The sequence below is a fragment of the Cervus canadensis genome, chromosome 29 (assembly GCF_019320065.1).
Source record: "Cervus canadensis isolate Bull #8, Minnesota chromosome 29, ASM1932006v1, whole genome shotgun sequence".
Classification (NCBI taxonomy): Eukaryota; Metazoa; Chordata; class Mammalia; order Artiodactyla; family Cervidae; genus Cervus; species Cervus canadensis.
In genome coordinates this window covers 25737928-25747569 of record NC_057414.1, presented here as the reverse complement: position 1 = coordinate 25747569, position 9642 = coordinate 25737928, and the positions used below count along the sequence as shown (strand labels likewise).

The 9642-nt window shown below is 37.0% G+C and overlaps 1 protein-coding gene across 2 annotated transcripts; it reads left to right on the top strand.

Moving 5' to 3' along the window:
• Positions 1 to 1496: 1496 nt before the first annotated feature.
• LOC122430964 (olfactory receptor 8B3) lies at positions 1497 to 3093 on the top strand. Of its 2 annotated transcripts, XM_043451953.1 has the most exons (2): positions 1497 to 1506; positions 2143 to 3086. In XM_043451953.1, the coding sequence occupies exons 1-2, from the start codon at positions 1497 to 1499 to the stop codon at positions 3084 to 3086; spliced, it is 954 nt and encodes a 317-aa protein (XP_043307888.1). The 2 variants fall into 2 exon arrangements, with proteins under 2 accessions (XP_043307888.1, XP_043307889.1); XM_043451954.1 differs by lacking the exon at positions 1497 to 1506 and having other exon boundaries at positions 2121 to 3093.
• The last annotated feature ends 6549 nt before the right edge of the window (positions 3094 to 9642 follow it).

Genomic DNA, 9642 nt, shown 5'->3' with positions numbered 1-9642 from the left:
TCCCACATTGCAGGTGGATTCTTTATTGTCTGAGCCACCAAGGAAGCCCAAGAATACTGGAGTGGGTAGCCTATCCCTTCTCCAGGGGATCTTTCTGACCCAGGAATTGAGACAGGGTCTCTTGGATTCCAGCGGATTCTTTACCAGCTGATCTACCAGGGAAGCGCCTGATTTTCTTATAGACTTAATTTATTAAAAGCAAAGACATATTGAGTCAGAACAGCCCAAACTAAATTTTCATGGAATATTGGATTAGAATTATACCTAATAGCATTTTACTGAAACAATAATGTCTAAATGCAATAATAATGTCTAAAAGCAATAAAAATATCCTTTTACTATATGTCTATAAAATGTTCATAAATATTTAAAGATACTCAAACTATCTTACAAAGCAAATAAATAACCTTTACTGAAGGGTTTATAAATTTCTACAAAAATTAATATGTTACCTGGAATGACAGTTAATGAAATTTTCAGTGACATTAGTTATTTTCATTTTTATGAAGAACAGAGAGGATCTTTTTCTATGTCCCAGGAGATGTACGTTCCCTGAAGGAAAACTAACATTTACTGTCATGATTAGGGTGTAAAAATAGACACCAATTTCTTGCCTGCAGAGCTTATCACAATGGGAAGGTCTTAGGGGAGACTTAGTCCTGGATTTCTAATCAGGTATAAAAAAAATTACAAGCCTTAAGCAAATGCCATGAAATCTACAACATAGCTGTAGCTGCCTAGTCTGTGGTTTCCCTTTACAGTCTCCTAATAGATTTATAGCTACAACTTTAATCTGAACCTTAGACTAACTTCCGTAACATTCAGACTGCTGTATCAATGCTCTGACTCTTGCCAACACAGGGAGAAGATTCTGTGACTGCATCTGCTCAGTGTCGATATCTCCAAAGCCAGTTCTTCCAGAACAGTGGAGGTGAAATACATATGAAGTTCCCTTGGCACTGAGTTTCCTCAATGGAAGGAATGTGAACTAACCAAGTTTCTTTTTTTCTCTGTTGCTAAAAAATGAGGAAAAGTATTTATATTGAATAACAAGAAACTCCAAGGTCTGGATCTCTGACTCAACTGCTTGTATTGTTCTGAGCATATCCTCTGTGTTGGCTTTGTCCTCATTCTGGTAGCAGGGGAACTATAGCAGTTCCAAGTGACAAATACAGAACATAGCAATATCAGAGGAAGAAAATATTTTTCTCCTAAAATTTTTTTTGTTGAAATATATGTATTATACAGCTTTACATGTTATTATAAGAATACAGCTTGGTTTGTTTTCACTAACTTAACACCTAACTTAATCAGCACCCAAATTAATTTATTTCTCTTTCATGCTATCCTACAAAACATGGTAAAGTACATCCACCTTGTTTTATTCATCCTCTGTTCTTCTAGGATGGAATAGAGCAGGAGAATGTGTAGAAAAATGGAGTATATGTTTAGGCCACCAAGGTTCTCCTCCATACCTGTTACCAATTATTGACTTCATGATATCTTGTTGTAAAGTGTCTGTAACTCCTATAGACTGTTAACAACTTCCTTCCAGGAAGCAGAATATTGGTGTGACCTCTGCTCTATAGGAATTCTCTCTTTCTTGAAGGTCATCATAGGGAAACTGAGATATCTAGCAGAGTGATGGAAACTTGAATAGAAATGAAAAAGTGACTGGTCAGATGAGTAGGTTAGAGAGATGGGTATACATTCCCACCACTGAAACTTGTCAACAGGTAGATTTGTTTCTCAGCTGCCCCATCCCTTTATCTTTTAGTAAAAATAAAGTTAGAGCCATGATTTGTCCCATACAACTTATGAAAGCAAAAGACATGGGAGGGGACATAGGTAAACCTATGGCTGATTCATGTTGATGCTTGGTAGATAACAATGCAATATTGAAAAGTAATTATCCTTCAATTAAAAATAAATAAATATGATAAAAAAAGAGTGACTTAAATGTTGAGATGTGCGTGCCTCCAAACACTATGAAGCAGGGGAGGACGTACATGATTTCTGCCAGTCTGAGACTCTGTCTCATAAATAAAACTCATATAAAAGTGATTTTGTAAGGATAGAGCTGTGTTCCCTACTAATGAAATTTTCTTCTGTTCTCACAGATTTCTGAAGTTGAGAATAGAGTGCTGGCTAGAAATGACTCCTTAGTGACTGAATTTATTCTTGCTGGATTAACAGACCGTCCAGAGCTCCAGCAACCCCTCTTTTACCTGTTTCTAATGATCTATGTTGTCACAATGGTGGGCAACCTGGGCTTGATCCTTCTTATTGGTCTAAACTCTCACCTCCACACCCCCATGTACTATTTCCTCTTCAACCTGTCCTTCATTGATCTCTGTTACTCTTCTGTTTTCACCCCCAAGATGCTGATGAACTTTGTATTCAGGGAGAATACCATCTCTTATGTGGGGTGCATGACTCAGCTGTTTTTCTTTCTCTTTTTTGTCATCTCTGAGTGCTACATGTTGACCTCAATGGCCTATGATCGCTATGTGGCCATCTGTAATCCCTTGCTGTATAAGGTCTCCATGTCCCATCAGGTCTGTTTGGTGTTGTCTCTGGCTGCATATGTGATGGGGTTTGCTGGAGCATCTGCCCACACAGGGTGCATGCTTAGACTAACCTTCTGCAATGTTAATGTCATCAACCATTACTTGTGTGACATCCTCCCACTCCTCCAACTCTCTTGTACCAGCACCTATGTCAATGAGGTGGTAGTTCTCCTTGTCGTGGGTATTAACATCACAGTACCCAGTTTCACCATCCTAATTTCTTACATCTTCATCCTCACTAGTATTCTTCATATCAAATCTTCTCAAGGAAGATCAAAAGCCTTCAGTACCTGTAGCTCCCACATGATTGCTCTTTCTCTTTTTTTTGGTTCAGCAGCATTCATGTACCTTAAATATTCTTCTCCTGGATCTATGGAGCAGGGAAAAATTTCTTCTGTCTTCTATACTAATGTGGTGCCCATGCTCAATCCTTTGATTTACAGTTTGAGGAACAAGGATATCAAAGTGACACTGAGGAAATTCCTGTTTAAAACCCAGAGGAGAACTATGTTCTAATTTGAAGAGGCAATATTGTAAAGCAATTCAAGTTTTTATTAGTTTTTATTGGTATTTTTCAAGAAGAGTCTTTGTTTATCACCATGTTACTTCCACATATTGTGTTATATTTGGAATAATAGACTTGTCTTGTTACTTCTGGTCTTATCTCATATTTGTCCCCTGTATTTCTTGTACCTCATATCAGTTTACTGAATAGCAACTTGTTTATAAAAAGAACAAATATGCTGACCTTTTTAAATATAATTTTTAATACTTCTATCTTCTGTGTTATTCCTACTCTGTACAAATGTGATGAAGTATAAATCATAGAAATTTAAAATTACACTTTGCCTATCTAAATACAGAAGTGCCAAATACTATAGAAGCATTCTCATGCTTGTTGATAATATTGCTGGTATAGGCAACAGGATTCAATAAATTGTCTTAATACAAACTAGTATATAGCTTAAAGTGCTATCATATTCTCTGATCTGTTCCTTTTGTTCTATGTTTCTTATCAGCTTACTTTTTAGTTTTCTCCTTTCTTATTCCCTTGGCAAATTGCAAAATTTGTACCATAGTATCACCTGTTTTTGAGAGCCTCCATCAGCCCAGGTCATGTAATACTAAAGAGAATATATGTAGTTTCATCTTTTATTGCCAAAGATGGCATTAACAGAATACAATTAAAGGAATAATACACATGTACCTTAGGATCCCAGTAAGGGGACTGGCTGCTTTATTATAGAACTTGCATTTGTTATTATATAAAATGATATAAAATGTTTCGAAAAAGAGCATATAGTTCTTACTGTAGTTTGTTATTTATCACTGTAAAGGAAAATATTGCACATTCAGTTAGGAGAAATATGTTAGACATTGTTTTATTCATCTAATGAGATTTATCATGAAAAAAGTCATATGCTAATGATAAACTATATTCCTTTCAATGGTTCTTGAGCTTATTTAAACCTGTTTCAGTGCATTCAGGCTAGTGTAACAAAATACCACAAACTCAATGACTTATAAACAACAGAAATTTATTTCTCACAGTTCTGAAGGTTGGAAGTCTAGGATCAGGATACCAGCATAGATGAGTGAGGGCACTTTTCTGGGCTACACCCTTCTCATTATATGCTTACTTGGTGGAAGGGGCTAGTGATTCTGTGAAATGTCTTTTTCAGTGCACTAATCTCAATTGTGAGGGTTCCATCTTCATGACTTAAGAACCTCCTGAGGGTCCCTTCTAATATCATTATCATTGAGGGGGTTAGGATTTCAACATTTGATTGTAGCACCTTGTCTCACTGATAAGGTAATTTACAGATTTAAAGTAGTTGCTGTTTTCTGTAAGTTTTCTATTTCTCCAGTGCCTTTTCAGCTTGTATATTTGGAATATCAGGTGTATTTGGAGGATAAGAAATACTTGTTAAATTGTGTTATCTTGTTTGAGTAACAACAATAATAAATTTTATTGCTATAAATAATAAAGGGAATATTATAGTAAATACAAATACTAGTAAATAAATAAATCAGAAAGAACTTTGGGGTATCATTTATTTCTTTGAGGGTGGACTTTCGCAGCTCTAGACATGCTGCTCAGCTCCCAGGCAAGATAAGTATCTGTGGGGAGCATCAGTCACTGTCTGTAGCTTATACTGCTCTGGATCCACCATAGTGTTCAGGCAGAGTCCATGCTTACTCTGAGATGTCCTCAGCCAACAGTTTGGCCTGGTGGGTCACACAGGAGCTGGCCATTTTATATGTTGTATATTATACATGCATCTCCTGATAGACAGTCTTTGGTTAGGGACTTTCTATCATTATTAATGAGAATTATAGAACTGCACTGTGGCCTGGGATTTCCCTTCTCTCTCTCTTTTCTTCAGTTCAGCTCAGTTCAGTTCATTCGCTCAGTCGTGTCTGACTCTTTGCAACCCCAAGAATCGCAGCACGCCAGGCCTCCCTGTCCATCACCAACTCCCGGAGTTTACTCAAACTCATGTCCATCGAGTCGGTGATGCCATCCAGCCATCTCATCCTCTGTCGTCCCCTTCTTAGATGTCAGATTTTCATTGAGGTCTGAAGGCCTTTCTCATGGACTTTTAGCCCCCTATTTTAGCCTTCATAGACTTTTTTATAGTAAGTGTCTTAAAAGTGAAAGATAGTGAACGTCCCTCAGTCGTGTCCAACTCTTTGCGACCCCATGAACTATACAGTCCCTGGAATTCTCCAGGCCAGAATGCTGGAGTGGGTAACTGCTCCCTTCTCCAGGGGACCTTCCCAGCCCAGGGATCGAACCCAGGTCTCCCACATTCCAGTCACATTCTTTATCAGCTGAGCAACAAGGGAAGCTCAAGAATATGGGAGTAGGTAGCCTATCCTTCTCCAGTGGATCTTCTGGACCCAGGAATCAAACCAGGGTATCCTGCCTTGCAGGCAGATTCTTTACCAACTGAGCTATCAGGGAAGTAATAAATGTCTTGCAAGTCTGATATTTCTTGGCATTTGCTTCTTGGAGAACTTTAAGTGACACAAAGAACTTACTGATTTTAAAGCTTAGTGTAATGTTCAAATAAAGATTGAGTTTTTTGTTATAAAACAGACAAATGAATAACAGATAAAATAGAATATTCAGAAAAAGATCCTCATCTATACAGTTAATTGTTTTTTTTAACCAAGTAATAAGACAATTCCAGAGAGAAAGAAAAACTAAGAACCTGATGCTTGGAAATACTAACTTTTCATGAGAAAACTATTAAATTTGATCTCTATTTAACAGCATACACAAAAATTAAAGTGTATCAAAACAATAAACACAAAACTTAAATGTGTCTTCTAAAAGAAAACATAGGAAAATGTCTTCCTGTAGGCATAGATTTCTTAGACATTTCTTAAACAGGAGATCCCAAAGAAGAAAAAAAAGATAGAATTCTTTCAAATTAGAATACCTATCAAAAATATTCATAAGCAAACCATATACTAGGAAAATATGTGCAGTACATAGATTTGATCAATTTATTCTAGCCAAAGTACATTCTAGCAATTTAATAACTAAAATATATTTCAATGATAAAATACAGTTTCATATATTTGCAGATCATTTGAAAGACACATCCATGTGTGTAAATGGCATGTGTAAATGGCCAATAAGCACATGGAAATATGCTTAACTCAGTGCAGCCCCTTAGATGTATACTCAGTAGCTGGACAATAGTCCTTTAGCAATTATTCTGTCTTCCCTCAATTCATTGCCCAAACTCTGCCCCTATCTTTTCTATTGATGTATAGTTGATTTACATATTCATATTAATTTCATGTGTACAGCCTGGTATGTTGATACTTTCATATGCTGTACTCTGTTATAAATTATTACAATTAATAGTCATAATTACTATACAATATATTCTTGTTGCTTATCTGTTTTGCCTGGTAGTTTGTATGTCTTAGTCCCATGCGTGTAATTTGCCTCTCCCTCCTTCCCTCTCAGCTAGTGCCTCCCCTGATAATTCCCAAGTAGACACCAGGTAACCAGGGAACCACTGATGTAGCCGATAAAAGCCAACCTTCAGGGAGGGGTCCAGAGAAAGTTGCAGAAGGATTGAGTGGGGATCTGAAAGAGCCAATAAGGAAGATCCAGCAGGGTTTGCTTACTAGTAAACAACTTTTGAAACTGGGGACTTTCCCAAATGCTTCTGTTATATCTGGAATATCTAATAATATATATGCAATGATTATTTTAGTGTTGAGGGTTTTTCTTTTCTTTTTTTGGTGGTGGTGGTGGGATGATGGATTTTCCCTTTGATTTGTTTTTCTCTGTTAAAATGACTTCATAAAGTTCTTTAAAAAGTAATATGTAAAAAACAGCAAACATTATTCTCAATGGTAAAAAACTGAAAACATTTCTTCTAAGATCAAGAACAAGACAAGACAATTACAATTAATAGCCACTTTCCCCACTGTTATTCAACAAAGTTTTGGAAGTCTACCCATGGAAATCGGAGAAGAAAAATAAATAAAAGAAATCTACATTGGAAAAGAAGAAGTAAAACTCTCACTCTTTGCAGGTGATACACTGTACATAGAAAACCCTAAAGATACCATCAGAAGATTACTAGAGCTAATCAATAATAAATTTAGTACTAATCTAGTACTAATACTAATAAATTTAGTAAAGTCACAGGATGCAAAATCAATACACAAAAATTCCTTGCATTACTATACATTAATAACAAAAAATCATAAAGAAAAATTAGTGAAAAAAATCCCACTCACCATTGCAACAAAAAGAATAAAATACCTCGGAATAAACTTACCTAAGGAGACAAAAGACCTGTATGCAGAAAACTACAAGATACCAATGAAAGAGGACACAAAGCAGATGAAGAGATGTATCATGTTCTTGGATTGGAAGAGTCAATATTGTGGAAATTAATATACCACCTAAAGCAGTCTATAGAGTCAATGCAATCCTAACAAATTACCAATGACATTTTTCACAGAACTACGACAAAAAATTTCACAAGTTTATGGGAACACAAAAGACTGCAAATAGCCAAAGTAATATCAAGAAAGAAAAATAGAACTGGAGGAATCAACCTTCTTGCCTTCATAACATACTACAAAACCAGAGTAATCAAGACAGTATGGTACTGGCACAAAAAGAGAAATATAGACCAGTGGATCAAGATAGAAAGCCCAGAGATAAATTGACACACCTATGGGCACCTTATTTTTGACAAAAGAGGCAAGAATATACTATACAGTGGAGAAAAGACAGTTTCTTCAATAAGTGCTGCTGGGAAAACTGGACAGCTACATGTAAAAATGAAATTAGAACACTTCCTAACACCACACAAAAATAAACTCAAAGACCTAAATGTAAGGTCAGAAACTATAAAACTCGGAAAATGTAGGCAGAACACTGTGACATAAATCACAGTAAGATCCTCTTTGACCCACCACCTAGAATAATGGAAATAAAAACAAAAATAAAAAAATGGGATTTAATTAAACTAGGGCTTCCCGGATGGCTCAGCAGGTAAAGAACCTGCCTACAATGCAGGAGACATGGAAGAAATTGCAGGATCGATCCCTGTGTCAGGAAGACCCCTGGAGAAGGAAATGGCACTGCACTCTGGTATTCTTGCCTGGAAAGTCCCATGGAGAGGAGCCTGGGAGGCTCCAGACCAGGCTATAGTCTGTGGGGTTACAAAGAGTCAGAGATGACTGAGTAGCTAAGCATGCAAAAGCTTTTGCACAGCAAATAAAACTAAACAAAATGAAAAGACAACCCTCAGAATGGGAGAAAATATTGCAAATAAGACAACCGACAAAAGATTATAATCTTCAAAATGCACAAGCAACTCATACAACTCACTCTCAGAAAAATAGACAACCCAACCAAAAAACCTCTTAGAACTAACACCCAAAAAAGATGTCCTTTTCATTATAAGGGCCTGGAATGTAAAATCAGGAAGTCAAGAAACACCTAAAGTAACAGGCAAATTTGGCCTCAAGTACAGAATGAAGCAGGGCAAAGGCTAACAGAGTTTTGCCCAGAGAAGGCACTGGTCATAGCAAACACTCTCTTCTGAAAACACAAGAGAAGACTCTACACATGGACATCACCAGGTGGCCAGTACCGAAATCAGATTGATTATATTCTTTGCAGCCAAAGATGGAGAAGCTCTATACAGTCCGCAAAAACAAGACCAGGAGCCGACTGTGGCTCAGATCATGAACTCCTTATTGCCAAATTCAGACTTAAATTGAAGCAAGTAGGGAAAACCACTAGACCACTCAGATACGACCTAAATCAAATCCCTTATGACTATACAGTGAAAGTGAGAAATAGATTTAAGGGCCTAGATCTGATAGACAGAGTACCTGATGAACTATGGATGGAGGTTCATGACATTGTACAGGAGACAGGGATCATGACCATCCCCAAGAAAAAGAAATGCAAAAAAGCAAAATGGCTGTCTGAGGAGGCCTTACAAATAGCTGTGAAAAGAAAAGAAGTGAAAAGCAGAGGAGAAAAGGAAAGACATACCTATTTCAATGCAGAGTTTCAAAGAATTGCAAGGAGAGATAAGAAAGCCTTCCTCAGTGATCAGTGCAAAGAAATAGAGGAAAATAATAGAATGGGAAGGACTAGAGATCTCTTCAAGAAAATTAGAGATACCAAGGGAACATTTTATGCAAAGATGGGCTCAATAAAGGATAGAAACGGTATGGACCTAACAGAAGCAGAAGATATTAAGAAGAGGTGGCAAGAATACACAGAACTGTACAAAAAAGATCATCACGACCCAGATAACCACAATGGGGTGATCACTCACCTAGATCCAGACATCCTTGAATGTGAAGTCAAGTGGGCCTTAGGAAGCATCACTATGAACAAAGCTAGTGGATGTGATGGAATTGCAGTTGAGCTATTTCAAATCCTAAAAAATGGTTCTATGAAAGTGCTGCACTCAATATGTCAGCAAATTTGGAAAACTCAGCAGTGGCCACGGGACTGGAAAAGGTCAGTTTTCATTCTAATTCCTAAGAAAGGCAATGCCAAAGA